The following is a 19,554-nucleotide window of genomic DNA, read 5'->3' as shown; positions in this document are numbered from 1 at the left end:
TATATTTCCTGTAGTGTAGTGTCTCCCTATGGAATAATGTATTCTTATAGTATTGTAGTGTATATTTTCTGTAGTGTAGTGTATGCTCGTTGTCCAGGGGTAGGCAGGCAGCAAAGAGAACGAGGGGGAGTCCCGGGTCTGGCTTTTATAGTCCAGACCCGGAAACTCCCAGCCTCCCCAGCGACAACGTGTGTGTGGTGCATGCCACCCAATGGGGTTTCTTGATGTGGAACTGCATGCGTAGTTAGTGTCCATGCACGCGCCGATCACGGCGCATGCACTGTAGGTACTGCGCACATGCAACTCGTGCATGCACAGTTAGTTCCTGTATATGTGCGCGCACGCATACCACGCCCCCCTTCACATGAACCATGAAGGTAGCATGCATTGTTCAGTGTTAACCTGTAATTATGCACCATGGTTGGCATAATTAGTTATGTTAAACACTCCTGTTATTACTTGTATATTATCGTCTCAGTAGTACGCATCATTTTACATATAAACATGTCTAGCAAGCCTATATACTGCTTGACGATATAGGAGGTGAAGTCATGATTTAACAGCTGATCCAAAACATTGTGGAGCACAGAACTGGTGTACAGGAGCCACAGATAATGTACATTTATCCAATTCATCTGTTATTGTCTAGAATATACTACAACAATGTCAGACTCTGAATTGCTTGATATGGACAAAACAACATTCTCTACAATAACCTGTACATGAATTTGGCGAAATGTCCCCAATGTCTCTCGTGTCCAGGCTACAAACCACTGTGTGTGTAGACCAATACTAGCACGCAGTGCGCACAATCGCTGACTCAGTTCTCACTTCCTGCAGCTCTATAACTCTGGGTTTTTAACACACAACTTTTTCATACAGTTTTACCCCTCCCCCACTCCTAGATATGACCTAGTTATCTAACTTGCAGTACGGTTTTATCTAGTTCATTATTATCCGCCAGATTTTTATGTTCTATGCTGGTTGTAAGTTGCAGTATTAACTGGAAACGGCTGCGCTGGACTCACGCCCCAGTTATTGAGGAAGTCCAATGATATTTTTTCACTGCCTCGCAATTATATTGCATCCTGTTTATCTTTGCTGCAGAGTGTGACCCGGAATTCGGCTTTAAAAGAGTTCTACTGCTTAGAAATGTGTAACTTTCAGCCTCTTTGTCAGGGGACACATTTATGGAATACTGGAAAATAAATGTATAATACACTTGTGACAGGATTGTTTAATATAATTTTGCATCAGTGTTTTAACCAAAACAGATCCCAATGTGTTTAGCTTTTAACTGATTTTTGCTACAGTGATACCAAGTAAGTTCCTATTGATCGTGTTTCAGCGTATTATTAATGTAGGTGCATACTTACACTGCAGGACCTCATAGCAACCAATTAGCTACTAGCTGTGATCTTTCCAGGGAAATGTACATGAAAGAAATTGTCTGATTGGCTACTACACAATACTGCCATTGTCATCCCCCTTTTGGTGGAATAGTTCAGGCTCCATTTTAGGGAAAGGGGTCTGTGTAAGACGGACTAGGGGGGTTTGTATGTTCTCCCTGTATTTGTGTGGGTTTCCGCCGGGTGCTCCTGTTTTCTCCCACACTCCAAAAACATACTGGTAGGTTAATTGGTTGCTATAAAAAATGACCGAGTCTGTGTGTGTGTGTGTGTGTGTGTGTATATGTTAGGGAATTTAGACTGTAAGCTCCAATGGGGCAGGCACTGATGTGAGGGAGTTCTCTCCCACACTCACGCAAACACTGGGAGAACATACAAACTCCTCACAGATAAGGCCATGGTCGGGAATTGAACTCATGACCAGAGTGCTGTGAGGCAGAAGTGCTAGCCACTAAGCCTAGAATATAGCTGGTGGCTAGTGAGGAGAGTGTTATAAAGATGGATCCCACCTGGTCTGTTACTTGCAGGTTACTTACATGATATCATTGCGACCGTATCAGGATCCTGTCAGATAATACTAACTGCATAATAAAATAAGCTCATGTGTCCGGTATAATTCATGCTTCTGCTTCCAAAACAGATTACGGTCTGGTTATATTGGTGCTTTATTTAGCATTTTAGAGGTAACTGAGATCAGCCAAGTAAAATGTCTGCTCCCTAATGTTGATGAGTACAAATGACTGTTATTTTATCAATGCTGCTTTTAATCTTGAGTCCCATCATTTTTTTCTGAATATAAAACAAACAAAACACATGGAAGTAGAGATGGGTGAAATTGCAGCAACATTTAATGCAAATCAAGCTTCCGGCTGAAACAGGCCATCTTGGAGAGATGCAATGTTGCAGCAATAGAGTCTTGGAGATAGATTTACTAAAGCTTTTAAAAAGGTTAAAGTGGAGGTGTTGGCCATAACAACCTATCAGATTTTAGCTTTATACATTTATGCATTTATATGTAAAAAGTAATAATAGTTGAGGATAGACACAAGCTCGTCCTCCTGTTTGACATATGTGTACTGCTGCAGGATTGGTGTCAAACTTTACCACACATGTGAGTGGCTAAATTAGATGATGTCCCGTCACCTCCTAGGGCTGAGTGACCAGGTCACTTTCTGCATGTTTGAGGCCTATTACCGTGGCCAGAAGATGACCACACAAACACCCACAAAGATATATATAATGTGCTATCTCCTAGAACAATGTGGCAGCCCAGGAAGTACAGTTGAAACCATGATAAATTCCTTTTGCACAGTGAAATTTCACAGTCATAAAACCATACTTGCCAACTTTCTTCAGCTCTCTTCCGGGAGCCTGCAGCTGGAGGTGGGCGTGAGGGAGCGGGGCGCCAAAAATTGCGTCATTTTTGGACCCGCCCCTTTTGACGTCATGACGCGAACGCGTCATTTGACAACGGGGCCGGGAATCGTGGCGTTTGGGACCTAATTCTGCCCACTTCACTAGGAAGTGGGCACTTTCTAATGAAGTGGGCAGAATTCGGGAGATTTCCACACTCGCCCGGGAGTCCGGGAGACTCTCGCAAAATGCGGGAGTCTTCCGGACATTCCGGGAGAGTTGGCAAGTATGCATAAAACATAAAGGAAGCTGACAGAGATAGGCATTAGTACAAAATGGGCAATCCTGCATCATTATGAATACTTGTCTGTATTGTTGGCCAGTCCTCCATTGGAACCGTCTTGATGACTATTGTAGTGTATACAATCTTTAATATCGGCTGTAGCTCCAGATGCCTGTATGCTTTACAAGAAAGTGATTCAGAAGAATAATATTAGTGTGATCAATGTGCAATCAATTGGACGCTACGTAACATAACCTGGGCAATTTTAATAAAGGCCAAAAGGGGCATTTGCCCTAGGCCCTACCATTACATTTGGCTTAAGCAGTTGTTTTGCTTGTCAAGAAACCTTACTTGTTGATGCTTGATAATTATATATGAAATGTTAAATAGACATACCTCCCAACAGTCCCTATTTTTGCTGGATTGTCCTAATTCCTGTGGGTATATTTACTAAACTGCGAGCTTGAAAAAGTGGAGATGTTGAATATAGCAACCAATCAGATTCTAGTTATCATTTATTTAGTACAGTCTACAAAATGACAGCTAGAATCTGATTGGTTGCTATTGGCAACATCTCCACTTTTTCAAACCCACAGTTTAGTAAATATCCCCCCTGGACTCTGAAAAGGGGATGGCATCATTAGAATGGGGGTGTGGTTTGTGTGGATGTGGGCATGATTTGGATGGATTCTGGGAGGGGCTTATTATATCTTGATTTTGCTTTTTAGAATGTTGGGAGGTTTGTATAATAAGTGACTTATATAAACTAGAACATCATATCATCAAAAATATGATAAATAAAAATCCATCCTATGGAACTGGCTCCCAGCACTGGTTAGGAATCACCAATCTATCATATTTAGCTCTGTCACAATGTGCTCTAGGTATTGTCTTACTTGCACAGAGCTGGTTTGATTGATGTATGTCTAATGTTTGTGTATTTTGTTATTGCAGATCAATGAGCTCAGTCATGTCCAGATACCCATCATGTTGATGCCGGATGACTTCAAAGCCTATTCTAAAATCAAAGTGGACAATCACCTCTTTAACAAGTAAGTAACATGACTTCACACGACTGTCGGACTTGTGCAGTAACATTGCTCTTTCCTGAGTTCTACACATTACAAAGCTGCAATTCCTCGTTTGCATTACAAGTAGGACTTTTCAATAAAGGGGAATTTGAGCCCCTCCAGACCAGGAGACCTCCTAGTAACAGACCCTAGACAGGAGACGGCCTTAAAGAAAATTGCACCCAAAATTGAAACTTCAGTTTAGGGTGGAATATCAGAAGTCATACCCTATCACAAAGGTTCACTTACTTTTGGGTCCAATGTTTACACGTTTATGGGTTCCCACCAAGGGTCTTGCCCTTTGGAAGGTTGGAGGGACTTGAAGTATATCAGGTTAACCATCACTGCATTAGGTAGTCCTGTCTGTCACTCTGACCTTCACAAGGGCCTCACATTACCCTTAACCTCAGTAGTAAGTTAAAACAATACATTTAATCAAATTAATAGACACCTATCTGTAATAACATGTCAGCAGGCATTATAAATAAGTGTTACAAGCTGTAACAACACGTTTGACAGTAAAGCAGGAAGGAGCTGGGGGCCACAGCTGAAGACTCGGAGGGCCACCTGTTGCCCATCACTGCCTTATATAAGCATGCCAATAATTCTATTATAATTAAGTTAAATCTGAAATCCATGCTGGGGTATGTAAAGGAGCTACCAGCAATAGTCACAAATATCTATGTAAACTTTCCGGAGTTTATCAGAACAAAGGATATTTTAGATAAACTAATCAGTATAGGAATATGTTTTCCCTATACACAGCTTACGTCCTGTCTAATGAGACACAGACAATGGACCTCTCTCGGGTATATTTACTAAACTGCGGGTTTGAAAAAGTGGAGATGTTGCCTATAGCAAGCAATCAGATTCTAACTATCATTTTGTAGAATGTACGTAATAAATGGTAACTATAATCTGATTGGTTGCTATAGGCAACATCTCCACATTTTTTCAAACCCGCAGTTTAGTAAATATACCCCTCAGTCTTAAATAGGTCGTAACAGAGAATAATAGCTTGAATTATGTAACAAATGTAATTACAGTGTCAAACATCTCAAGTCATTGAAAGTATGGACCGTTTTATACTTGATTACAAGTGCATTTTAGGCACATTTGTGAATTTTATTAGTAGATTTTTTTTAATATAAGGTAACTCTTTTTTAGACTTAGCAGTATTTTACACAGCTTTTAAAATTAACAGTCTTTGCTTTTTGTAGCTTCTCTGTGTTTATTAGATATTTATGTATTTTATGGGTGTAATTTCATGGTGCAGTGAGTATAATACTTATGTATGATACAGTTTCCATTTTGCTAAGAAGACAAAAGTTAAATTTTCATTTTACATATTAAATACATCTGCAAATTATTCTCCAATCACAGATTCTAACAATACCCTATTTACATTACAGGGAAAACATGCCCAGCCACTTTAAATTTAAAGAATATTGTCCCATGGTCTTCCGAAATCTGAGGGAGAGGTTTGGAATTGATGATCAAGATTTCCAGGTAGGACAATTTCATTTTCTCATTGTTTTTGGGAATTGTGACTTTATCATGTAATATGGAAGGTTCATTCCACAAGTGCTTTGTGGATAGCTCCCCACATTACATTCCAAAGGAAAAGCAGACCGAAAGGGAAAACGCTGCCAGCATAGGGATCATTAATCCCCATGCAAATATTAAAAAAAAAAAAAACCAAGCAATCAATTAGACATTTGCCTTCCTCACTCTTAGCTTAGATTGGTTACAGCTGTTGAATGGTCAGTATGGTTTACCACACATTATGCAGTGAAAAAACAAAAAAAAACCAAAAAAAAATAACAGACCCTTATTTTAGAATATGATACGTTTTTAGCATTGGGGGTTTGGCCTTTTCATATGTTAGCGAAGAAAGTGTGAAATGGGTGGTAACCCATAGCAACCATTCAATGTATACATAGTGTGTTTGTGTGTTGCTGCAAGTGGATTCACAGCGCCTCCTTATTCCCATCCATTTGGCCGCGCATTTGATTAACATATATGAAATGGAATCCCCTAGTTCTACATGATTCCAGCTCCATCCTGGCTCATCATGTATTAGTGACATTGTGCACAGAAGCTTAAGGTGACTCACAGTCTGCACTGTATTTTGGATTGTGTTGCCAAATCATTATTTAATATACTGGTCATACTTAAACACGAAGGGAGTGCAGCTACTTGACGCAGACCTGTCTTTCTTTAGGTGTCAAAAAACAACACTGTCCTCTGCAGTCAGTGTGTCAGGCTTGTAACCAAAACATCTGTTTTGCGCAAATCTAAATTTTGCTATAGTGCTCATTAAATCCACAGTGTTATTTATCAAGTAATCTTTATCACAGCTCCATGGTAATAATCCCTTGACATACACAGCCACGTGTTTAGTCCACGTTGGGTACATTTGAGGCATGAGTGTGGTGCATTACAATTGAGCCACAATAGAACAGTATAGTTGATGGTGTATTAATAGTTCCTGCACAGACCTTTAATAATCAATTATTTTTAACTAATGCACTTGAACAGATCCTAAACTCATTCATTTGTTCTTGCATCCCTGATTTGTATAAGTACAAAAATATCACCCTTAATGAGCAGGCCATACAGTCATCTAATATCTACCATGGGTGCAGGGTGTACAGTAGACTTGGCCCCATGAGTCAGAGGGAGTCCTGTGCCAGCGTGTCAAAATTTTCGACACCCATACTCAATAACCCAGGACCCTCTGCAGCATCAGTCCATTGCTACAGCCAGCGGCGTCAGTCCATTGCTACAGCCAGCGGCGTCAGTCCATTGCTACAGCCAGCGGCGTCAGTCCATTGCTACAGCCAGCGGCGTCAGTCCATTGCTACAGCCAGCGGCGTCAGTCCATTGCTACAGCCAGCGGCGTCAGTCCATTGCTACAGCCAGCGGCGTCAGTCCATTGCTACAGCCAGCGGCGTCAGTCCATTGCTACAGCCAGCGGCGTCAGTCCATTGCTACAGCCAGCGGCGTCAGTCCATTGCTACAGCCAGCGGCGTCAGTCCATTGCTACAGCCAGCGGCAGCAGGCCATTGCTACAGCCAGCAAGACACAGTCCATTACTACAGCCAGCAGTATCAGTCCTTATGATAGTGCTGGCTAGTGAAGACTGTTGTTATTACTAATGGGGTGTAGGGGACATATGTCAGGCTCAATCAATAATATAAGAAATACTTTACAATATCTAAATAAAATACTTAAGTTTTAATAAATAGTAAGATAAATATAGTTTGAACTAGTTACCAATCCTGCAGGTCCTTTTAAAAGCGACAATCTGTGTTTTTTATAGTGTACTTCATACTAAGATGTTTATATTCACTTGTGTAAAGAATAAAAAGGGTGCCTGTCTGGTTGCACCCAGGACATCACAATAGTAAGGCTCTATATGTTATTATTTAGGTAACCTGGGGTACATATATATTAGAGCTGTTCATGTGCCGAGGGCTGCAGCACTGTGGTGAAGTCCCCTTGATGGGAAAGGAACTTCAGTGGCTGTAACATAGGGATTATTGGTTGGTTACACACAGCTTCAGTACACACTGACACTCTGCCTGACACTTCACTGATCCAGCAAGCAGTGGATAAGATGTCAGGTGTCAGTGTGTCTCTATTCTCAGCTGTAGAAGCTGCACTGTCATAAGGTGGAACATACCTGGCCAGAAGGACCTCTGTGTACCCTAAAGCTTGTATTGAGGTACAACACCCATGATTTGCTGCCTGTGGATTATGGGGACTGTAGTGCACAGTAATTATGAGTTTTCTCTCCATGCTCTAGCAAAAGAAATGTGCTTTGCGGCAGCCATTAGTCCGTGACTCTAAAAATATCCCAGCCAGGTTCTAGAACATTTGAAATATTCCAACATAAATATAAATGATTTCCATGCATTCTCCCTGCTCTGTATACATGATAGTAAGGAGCAGCGTGCAAGTATCCCATAAATACATAATAATCTATATATAACATCTTATATAAATATGTTATTCATATTCAGCTGTCTCCCTATTCACACCCTCTACACCCCCAGAAACCCTCCCTCCCTCTAGCTCACTTTATTTTTATTTGCGTTTGGATTTAGTTATTGATTAAACTGTTTCTGTTATCTTAAATTAATTAAAAAATCCATCAGTGACCATCCTGGTTTGCAGAGACCACTTATGAGTCATCGGACTAAACATTCAGAATCGAGGCTCACACTAAGCTGTATTCAGTTATCCAAGTGTAAGCGGCCTCATGGCTCACCATTCAAGGTGAGCATCGGATCATTACAAAAGTCATTTCTTTTATTTGCCAATTCCCTTGTGTTTATTAAATTGCCTGTAATTGCTAAGAGCCTTTGATTGCTGATTGCTGTGTTTGGTCATAATTAAAGGAGGTAACACTGGACATTGGGACAGGGCCATCTTAACAACATTATGGGCCCCCGGGCAAAGCAGTGCACCGGGGCCCATATATATATATATATATATATATATATATATATATATATATATATATATATATAGATATAGATATAGATATAGATATAGATATAGATATAGATATAAAGAGATAGAGGTAGATAGATGTACTTGCTCAGTGACCCTTGAAGGTTTTTTTTGCAGGTTTTTTTTTTTTTGCAGGATTATTTATTCTAATTAAGAGCACTGCCTATGGGGCCCCCTTGCCTGTGGGGCCCCAGGGCACCTGCCCATTGTGCCCAATGGAAAAGATGGCCCTGCATTGGGATATTGTAAATGTACTATTTTTTTAAATGAGAAATCTGTGAAAATACATTTTTGGTCAGCAGTATGTACATTAGATTATACTGTGTATAATAAACTTCATATTTCTCTTTCTCTCTTCTCTATCATCTATCTCCCCTCTCTCTCTCTCCTCTGTCTCACTCCTCTATTCCCCCCATCTCCCCCTTTCTATCTCTCCCCCCCCTTTGTCTCTCGCTTTCTCTCCCTCTCATCATCTTTTGCTTTCTCTCTGCCTCTCATCCTCTCCTTTCTCTTCCCCTCTCACTTCCTCCTCTCTCTCTCTCATCCTTTCTTTCTCTCTCTCTCTCTCTCTCTCTCTCTCTCTCTCTCTCTCTCTCTCTCTCTCATCCTTTCTCTCTCTCTCTCTCTCTCTCTCTCTCTCTCTCTCTCTCATCCTTTCTCTCTCTCTCTCTCTCTCTCTCTCTCTCTCTCTCTCTCTCTCTCTCTCTCTCATCCTTTCTCTCTCTCTCTCTCTCTCTCTCTCTCTCTCTCTCTCTCTCTCTCTCTCTCTCTCTCTCTCATCCTTTCTCTCTCTCTCTCTCTCTCTCTCTCTCCCCTCTCTCTCTCCCTCTCATCCTTTCTTTTTCTCTCCCCTCTCTCTCTTCCTTCTCTCTCTCTCCTCCATCTGTTGCTCTCTCATCCTTTCTTTCTCTCTCTCTCTTTCTTCCATTCTCTCTTTCTACCCCTTTCTCTCTCTCTCAGCTGAGTTACTTGAGTACAGACAATAAAAGGACGTGCATCTGGCAATGGGGTCAGTCATTTTGTGGACTGAACCAATATTAATAAAAAGGGGCCTATTAATAACTCACATTTTTAGATCTGTCCCCCGTAATATTTGTATTTTCCAGTAGTTATAGATGGCGACTTTTCAAAATAATTTCCAGGTCCAGTGAGCGGCAGGACCTGCACATCTCTGTACGTCATCTCCTACACTGTCTGAGGATCCTGGAGCACTACAATGTTTACTGAATGTTATTATAACACAAGTGTTAAATACTCCTTCAATAAATAGTAACTTATGATGCCCAGATAATAAACATAGATGGTAAAAATTGCATCTTTAATGCACAAAAAAGAGAAGTTGTGTAATTGTCAATATTGGGAAAATATGGATATTTATAGGGACAAATCTTTAAGTTGGAAATTAGGGACAATTGACAACTATAATATTGACCAAGAGTACAATACAATCTTGTGTACTGTGCAGCTTCTGACAGATATTACACTAAAGCACTTGTAGATTAGACTAATTTATTATTTATTTATTAAGGCGGCCATACCAAAGCAACGAACTGTATCAAACAACCAGCGACCAAAGCCACAGATAACTAGAAGATTGGATTCATTCTGACAATATGCATAGGATTCAGCTTACAATATGGCTGCCTCCGCTATGTGTGCGGGATGGTTATCCTTTAAAGGCAGCATCCACCAATAGTCAAAGACATGTCTCACAGTCCTTAGTTGAGTCAAAAAGAAATATCCTACTTGTGGTATATTTAAACGGTACATGTAACAATATACAGGATGCATTTATTCTGCAACTACTTTTAAAATGAGCTCTGTGCTTTTGGGGAGAGGGTGGCTGCTAAATACAGTAAGATGGGAACTATCACAGGAGCAAACAGCGTTTTCAAGAGTAGCAGTCCAGGTTTGCCACATCACACTGTACGATATGCTTAGATATAATATACACACACACACGTATGGTAGGTATAGATCCTGACCTGAGATAGCCTACAATGTACGTTGTGTACAAGGAATCTAGGGTTTGAATCTCAGGGGACTGTAACCTGGTGGTCCTACTACAGGAGTAGCTTTTGTAGTAATTGGTCCTGCATCTGGACAGCCCTGTTTACTGTCAATTTGGCTGAAGAGGCCCTTTAAAGCTTCCATCTTTTGCCGACCATCCATATGGTCTCTGTAAACCATTCTATGTCATTTCCTTTACCACTATCACACAACATGGTGACACTATATGACCATATATATATGACTATATGACCATATATAGAAAACATAGACCCACTGAGCAGAGGGTACATGCTGGAGCTGATCATGTCTGCACATGGGTTTCACTCTCCTGAACGCCCCCTAAATGTGTCGTCTCTTACGCCCACCATCTCATTTAAATATTCCTGTCCTGTAAAATTAAATCCTGTTTTTCCATTTAACAGAACTATGAGCATAAGCACTAACCTGATCTACCAAACCCCTCCCATCAGAATCATTTACACCCCCGCAGACACCATCATATTGTCCAGCAGAATGTGCTCCTCATAGTACCGAGCGGCTACGTCAGTGACATCACTTTTGCACTGTGCTTTTGGATCTTTGCAATGCTCCTTATGGAGATTAAAATGACTCCTTTGGTGGAGCACAGAGAAGTGGACTATCAGTGGATGGCCCTTACAGCTACATTCACACTGCTGGTGGTAGTGTATAAACTGCATTGTGTTTAAGTATGCTTTTAATATGTTTTTTCCTATGGGGTTGATATGTATTTACAAGTGCATTCAATTTGCATTTTTTAAACCTGCATCTATGCCTGACAAAGCAGGAAGTTGTTATCTTGTTCAAGCCAAACGCACATGGAAACGGATATGTGAATCCTCATTGCATTTACTGTGTGCTCCTGTTGTGATGAATGAACGTTTTTATAACTACCTTGACATGCATCAGACATACTTAAGAGGGACAACAAGGAGCATTCAAAAAAAAAAAGTTCAACACACAGACAAAACCAAAAATGTACTGTCTCATTTGGGATTGTTATTTCCATTGTTATTTACATGTGCTTATCTTGCATTAGAAACATATGTTAAACACAGAATTTTAACCTAACTGTCTACATGTCCTTAATCTGGCTACACATTTGGTGTCATATACTGGACCGCTGAACACCCAGGTCTGTAGCCAGTTGTGCCACACAGTTGGTAGACCTAATGGGACATCTTGGTCATTGATTGATCAGGCCGTACAGATTATAGGTGCCCCACGTTTTCGGTGTGTATGTGTATATATAATGTGTGTATGTGTATATATAATGTGTGTATGTGTATATATAATGTGTGTTTGTATATATAGATAGATAGATAGATATAGATATATGCTTTAATCTGAAGTCACTTGCGATTTCAAGCATGCTTTTAGTGCAGTGGCTGTTGTTGTAGACCAGGGTTTCTCAACATGGGGTACATGTGTCACCAGGGGTACCTCACACAAATGGAAGGGGTAACACTACCTGTTTCATTTCTACTCAGAATTCTCTTTTATTATATTAGGAATGAAAAAAACATGTTCAAAACAAATTACAATTTGTATTTTTACACATTTAAGGACATAAGAAATTTCTTGATAAAAATGTATACACATTGGAGGTACTTTGGGTATATTTCTCACCAAAAGGGTACTTGGCAAACATTTACCACCATGAGGGGGACACGTCTAAAAAACTGTGCTATAGGTTATGTACTCACCTGCCACCTAGTGGACATCTAAAGACATACACATTCTGCTTACTCTGCTGCTGACTTGTCATAGTTGTTGCATAGAAGGCTAATTGTATTGCATTTAAAGGTGCATGAATATTTATGAAATTGCTAATGCAGCTTTGTAAGTAAGATTTGTGTAAAATAAACTAAGTGCATCTTGTCTAGAAAATAGCCAAGTATGAATTCAATTAAAAGGACTATGTTAATAAAATATCATTTGTACAACACAATTAAATTTTAAATCATTCACAGCTAATTGCTCAAATTAAATACACAGAATATTATTTAAGTACTAAATACAAAACAGCTCGAGACAGTATTCTGATCATAACTGTAACATACCATTTTATAGACAAAATATGAGTTATCATTTATTTAAAAATCTAATAATGGATATTAAAAATGTGGGGATGGTATAGAATTAATTTAAAATTATTATGTCACATTTATAAGTCGAGCACAAGATTGATTGATTTGTGTTATGTGAAAAGAAAATTGGTTATGCCTGTATTTTGCAGCAATAAACAATGTCTTGTATTTTGGAATACTGAATGGAGATATTGAATGCTTGGACTTTTATTGAAGATTTTAACATTAAAATATATATATAGAGAGAGAGAGAGATGTTATTTCGAATAGTTTATATTCATTTTTATTTCTATAAACATTTTGAATAAAGAGAATTAGCTATATAAAATCCTATGACTTTGCATGTTTGTATTGTTAGCTGAAGCAAACAAAGTAGGGTGGAAATAGTGCACTATTGGCAAAGATTATCATTTATGAAACTTTGCGTTTTTGTCATTGTATAATATCAGAGCTTTGATTTTAATATTTTGTATTGTCACCTGAAAACTTTTGTTTAATTTTGTTTTAAGAATTTAAATGACCAAATGTCTTGTGGCTGTGCAGTTTTCCACCTTTATAAGTGTGTCCCACTGTCTTCCAGTATAATATCAGATTTTAATAAATGTTTTTAGAATCTTGCAATATTGTTTCTTTTTTAAGATTATTAAAACACAATTGAAGATTCACTTTCAAGCTGGTTGCTGCAGTGAATTCTTTTTTTTGTTTTGTTTTTTTAAACCGACCAGTCCCAGCATGTTCTAAGAGCCACATGTTTCATTTATCTCCTTTAATAAATAACAATAATTTATTTTTGGAACCTGAAATATATTAGTGATTCTTTATATGATATGTTTCTATTATTTTTCAAATGAATCCTTACTAGAAGTACATATATACTCTCTCTAAGTCAGTTGTTGGTTTTATATTCACTTTATTTCTCTAAAAGTGTTCATTAAATTGTGAGCATATGATCCTATTCAATACAGAGCGGATGTTTGGTGGTTACTATACAATACACAAATCATTCTAATAACTACTTTACAAAACACAGTGCATACTAGTGACTATTATACTGTGTCACTACAGTGTGCAATTTATGCAGTGAAACTTCCAAGACTCTGGTGAGTGGCTGGCGCTATCCACCAATCAGAGTGCTGGGCTGATCCAGACTGACAAGGAGAGACCAGGAGAGAATTGCCCTCCTGCCAACCTTGCCAGCCTGCATCGATGTGTTATGACTGTCGCATCAAAACCCCTTTGGAAATAATGTAATCATATATAATCACTATCTGGAGACTGGTTTGCCATTTACAGGATATCTTTCTGATTTGTTTTCTGTGTTCTGCACTTTTCAGAACTCCCTGACAAGATGTGCGCCCTTGGCTAATGACTCCCAGGCCCGCAGTGGGGCAAGGTTTCACACTTCCTGTGACAAGAGGAACATCATCAAAACCATCACAAGTGAGGATGTGGCTGAGATGCACAACATACTAAAGAAATACCACCAGGTAAATACAGCTCATGTTCAGAGCAGAGACTACAACACCGAGCCATTCTCTGCTGCACAGCTTGCTGGGAATTATTGGGGGATATTATGAAACCCGTTGTACTGATAACTATGTGGTGTTGCCCGTAGCAACCAATCAGATTCACTCATTTTCCTACTGTTGTTTGGAGTATAGGACAAAGTGTCTGATTGTTGGGCAACACCACCGTTTCTACACCATTACCTGCAGCTGTCTGTATCATAAAGGTCCCCTACTGGTTGTTACTGATGTCATACTGTACTATCCTCCTTGGATATTGAGGATAATTGCTTTGAAAGTAGAAAAAGGCATTTATGACAATGGTGCTGAGAATATGCTGTCACACAGCAGTGTCTGAGCATTTGTCCGGAGACTCTGTTCATTTTGAGCTGCCCACAGCTTAGGGTGTGCCCTCCAAGCTTTTTGGGAACCCCAAAACAACTAAATTTTTGCATGTACCTTGACAGGTCGATGATTGGTGTTGGCTATTACTTTCAGTGGGCAACTTTTGTGCAATCGTGGCACATTTTATGTGGGAGAGCACATTTGTATGCAAACAAAGCATTTGTAATTGGGCAGCACGGTGGCGTAGTGGTTAGCACTTCTGTCTTACAGCACTGGGGTCATGAGTTCAATTCCCGACCATGGCATTATCTGTGAGGAGTTTGTATGTTCCCCCCCCCCCCCCCTGTGTTTGTGTGGGTTTCCTCCGGGTGCTCCGGTTTCCTCCCACACTCCAAAAACATACTGGTATGTTAATTGGCTATTACCAAAAATTGACCCTAGTCTGTATGTGTGTGTCTGTATGTGTGTGTGTGTGTGTGTTAGGGAATTTAGACTTTAAGCTCCAATAGGGCAGGGACTGATCTGAGTGAGTTCTCTGTACAGCGCTGCGGAATTAGTGGCGCTATATAAATAAATGGTGATGATGATGATGATGTAATTAAATCATTAATATGTACAAATATGAAAAGAAAAGATGGTCCTAATTTTCCCTTAATCTCCTGATTTAAAAGATAAGTAAATTGATAGGTTTCTGTCCTTTTAGTGCTTTAGTTCAAAGGTTTATACTAAGGCGTCCCTCCAGCTAGCCAGAACTTATTGTGACATCACCATGACCCATGTAGATGTGGGGGGGGACACCTACAGAAATGCCTGTGAGGTCCAGCTCTAATCTCTTGTGTTATGTATATCTATAAAACTAAAATATCTTCATACCCTATAACAATGTCAGACTTTGTATACAGTACACATATTCACTATCCCTATACATTTACATTCTGGGAATAAATATTTGGTGTAGCACCGTTTCAGTAAAAGTAACTTTGCAAAGAATTATGGAAAAGATATGTATTTTCCTAAGTTTGCTTCTTTTCCTAATATAATACCAGCGCGGAAGAAATATTTATTCCACTATGCTGCCAAAATGAACTAAAAGCAGTATAAAGCTTATGTTGGATCGGGTGGAAATCACAAAAATCACACAGAAATGTGAGAATTAGCCTGGTCATGATGTGAGGGAGAAGGGGGGGGCGCATCCAATCATAAAGAGATACTGTACCATTAATATAGATGTAATCTGCATGGTATGCCTTTAATATATCTTATGAGATAACCATCAATTCTGCTTATTATATTAACACACAAATGTGTCCTGATTCTGGCCAGGTAGACTAGGATTGGATGAAATGGTAGACTGAACACTGAGTGGAATATATAGGAAACTAGGATTGATCTGCAAGGAGAGTCGCAGAGAGTTAAATTCTGTGTATTGTAGAGTGGTCTTGGATTAGGACTAATACATAACGGTTTGGATGAGCAGGACTATAAACTGGGAAATAGAAGTGGAAAATAAAATAATAAACTAGGAATTTAATGCTTAACAGACTAGACCAGTATTTCAAATACTCTGCAAACTGAACCGTGACTGGGGGAATTTTAAATATTCTGCTAAACTAAACTGTGGCTGAACTACTACTGGGGGATTTAGGAAACTGGGCCAACACTTTGTGATTTATAGAATGACGTGGAGTTTAGGAATACATTGGTATATAAACCTGCATTCGTTTGTGTCTTGCAACATGTATCACGATGTGACTTCTGCTGCTGTATCTACTGTAACCTGGACTCCGAGGGAACAATGGGATTCTGCCAGTGTAGCAGTAGGGTTACAGTCATTTGTTACATGGACTCGCAGGATGTTCTCTTGAGATATGAATAATGCATGTGAAACAAATCTATATATTCAGAGCAGCTAAGCTTATTGTGTGCCGCTGTGTGCAGAGGAAAGACGTCCGCTCTTAATAAGCTCTCAGAGCCCCCACTGAGCGCATTTAGGATGGAAAATGTGCTGAGTTCATCATCTCCGGGCTCATCAGCTGCCGGCTTTAATATGATGAAAACAGGCTGGAGCACACCAGAGGTCATTTATCATGTTAAAGGTTTAACAACATGTGCTCCATGCTTGCTGCACTCTGCCTCGTGCAACACAAGAGTCACCTTTCTGTGATGCTGGGATCAGGCTGGAGGAGACTGGGATGGGGGCACTGAGATGTACAGCCTGGGTCACTAGTACAGGTTACTCACATCTCTAATTATAGTGCTTTACATTCACTTATTTCTCAATAAGTGAATCAGCAGAATAAATATTGGTGATTAGTATTATTTATATGGTGGTCATTTATCCTGCTGTATGCTGGAAATGTATTTTGCTGTCTAAGGGCTAGATTTAATAAACTGCGGGTTTGGAAAAGTGGAGATGTTGCCTATAGCAACCAATCAGATACTAGCTTTCATTCATTTAGTGCATCCTTCAAAATGACAGCTAGAATCTGATTGGTTGCTATACCCCTAAGAGCATACTTGCCAACTCTCCCGGAATGTCCGGGAGACTCCCGCATTTTGCGAGAGTCTCCCGGACTCCCGGGTGAGTGTGGCAATCTCCCGAATTCTGCCCACTTCACTAGGAAGTGCCCCACTTCCTAGTGAAGTGGGCAGAATTAGGTCCTAAACGCCGCGATTCCCTGGGCCAAAATGACGCGATTTTTGGCGCCCTGCCCCCTCACGCCCACCTCCACTGACAGGATCCCAGAAGTAAGTATGCCTAAGAGTGTGTTCACACAGGCAGTATTTTTCAATCTATATAAGAAGCGCAGTTCCTTTGGTCACTCACTCAAACTGTAACCAACATTCTATTGGTGAGAGACACCAGCATCGTTCCTTCCTAGGACCCCCTGCTCTGGTGTTTCACATGGAAACATAGGACCTGCTTACCCAGGGGCCTGAGCCATCTTCGGACTCACGTCCCGTTGCGTGCTGTATCGTGCGTCAAATTGCTCTGAGTATGCCGAGAAGCTGACTTTATGCCGGACGCATGTAGTCTATGTAAGTGTGTGCCGAGGTTGAGTGTCCTCTCTGTCTGCAAGTACCGGAAAGTCAGAGAGTACTTACTCCCAGTTTCAAATGGAAATGTTTCTTGAGTCCGCTTGTACTTGAGTATGTGCGTACAGGTTATTCAGCTTGCCCACACATTCGTCTTTTTTAAACGGATGTTGCGTTCACATTGTGTTCGAAGATGAAACAGGCTCAAGATCTTTAAACAAGACAAAAAACTAAAATAAAAACTGGATGCATATACAGTTTCACACAACTAAGCTCTGAAATGTCCAATGCTGAGATGGGTGAGATAAATTGGAATTAGTTCTTCTAGAGAAGATGGGAAGTTACATTTGAGAATTGGATCTTAGAGTTGAGACGTGAGGGTGTTATGTTACCAAATCTAAGTATTTTACACAATGTTATAAGGTCCAAAACAAAGATAAATATCTTGGGCCTGATTCATTAAGACACGCAAACCGAATGTAAATTGCAAAAAATGCTTAAAAATGTGGCATTTGCATATCTGTATTCAACAAGGAGGGAATCTGAACATATGTCCTTTGTTCAATACGGGTCTAGGAACGCTCTGGTCTAATAGACACAGGGCCGGATTAACCATAGGGCTAACTGGGCTACAGCCCAGGGGCCTACGGCATCCAGGGGGCCCTTGAAAGTGCTCAGCAGCAGTATTGATCGGTCGGGGACGGGGGCGCCCCCAGCCTGATCAGTGCTGCTGAGCACTTTCACTGCAGTCCTTCCCCGGCGCGCTGTATTCTTCTTACTGAGGAGATCTCGTGAGTCTCACTCTCACGAGATCTCCTCAGTAAAGAGCATACAGCGCGCTGGGGAAGGAGGTAAGTGCCGGGGGAGGGGGGGGCAGCTCGGATCACGGGGGGGGGGGGGGCCTCACGGGGGAATAGAGGACCCCTTAGCCCAGGGGCCTCCATTCCCTTAATCCGACACTGAATAGACATCATCATCATCATTTATTTATATAGCGCCATACATCCAATACAAATGTAGAATATAAAGTCCTAAAAGTTGTTGTTTTTTTTGTTTATCTCCCATAAAATACATGTATTAGGATGATATAATTGTCTACTGTACAAAAAATGCATATTTTTCAGTTGCTCCTGTTTGAAGGCACAAGTTATATATAACATGTATATGTGACCATCATCACTATCACTCTGCTCGTACATCAGACCTGTAACTGGTGCAAGTGATACGGCAGAAAGACACAAACCTTTTGAGATGCCCAATGCTTGAAGCGTGTGCAGCATGAGCTCGGCACGCCCTTACTGTACTTTGGCTACAGGTGTACGCCCATTCCCCTCCTCCGAAATCATAGACTTTAGGAAGTGTCATTTGCGCTCAAAGATGAATTGGATCTTGCTCTGCAATTTTACATACAATATGTCATGTATCGCCATTTACATTCCTTACCTATCTGTCACCAGGGGCGGATCTAGAAAATACTTCTACCCGGGGCGATGTAGGGGGGGCGATTTAGGCCCCGCCCGCTTTTTGACATCTGAGGCTGCCAGCGGCTGCATACTATGTGCAGGTCCGTTCAGCAGTGACAGGTAGGGACACGGTGCTGCCCAGATGCTCTGATTGTGTTTAAAACACAATCAGAGCGGCCGGGCAGCACACTGTCCCTGCCTGTCACTGCTGAATGGTACTGCACATAATGTGCAGCCGCCGGCAGCAAGCCCCTGCTAGGGGGGGGGTGGCGATCGCCCCAATCGTCCCCCCCTGGATCCGCCACTGTCTGTCACCTTTTGTTATCTATATTTTATTGTACTTTGTGTAGTTATCCGAGACCCTAATGTGTCAGAGAAGACCATGATGGGTCCCAACAATTGCCAGCACTAACAGATCTAATAGGAACTGACGTACTGGCTGCTTTCA

At 40.6% G+C, this 19,554-nt stretch overlaps 1 protein-coding gene across 3 annotated transcripts in view; it reads left to right on the top strand.

The window, feature by feature from the left end:
* The window catches only part of LOC142158211 (phosphatidylinositol 5-phosphate 4-kinase type-2 alpha), a 114,413-nt gene that overhangs the window by 83,193 nt on the left and 11,666 nt on the right, over window positions 1-19,554 (top strand). For all 3 annotated transcript variants that reach the window (XM_075211948.1, XM_075211946.1, XM_075211947.1), the window contains 3 exons: window positions 4,000-4,097; window positions 5,528-5,624; window positions 14,092-14,244. In XM_075211948.1, the coding sequence (XP_075068049.1) occupies window positions 4,033-4,097; window positions 5,528-5,624; window positions 14,092-14,244 (315 nt within the window). In that variant the 5' untranslated portion in view covers window positions 4,000-4,032. The remainder of the gene's footprint in view (window positions 1-3,999; window positions 4,098-5,527; window positions 5,625-14,091; window positions 14,245-19,554) is intronic.

The sequence above is a fragment of the Mixophyes fleayi genome, chromosome 5 (genome assembly GCF_038048845.1).
Source record: "Mixophyes fleayi isolate aMixFle1 chromosome 5, aMixFle1.hap1, whole genome shotgun sequence".
Lineage (NCBI taxonomy): Eukaryota > Metazoa > Chordata > Amphibia > Anura > Limnodynastidae > Mixophyes > Mixophyes fleayi.
The sequence above is the reverse complement of the archived record's forward strand: the minus strand, read 5'-3'. Positions and strand labels throughout refer to the sequence as shown.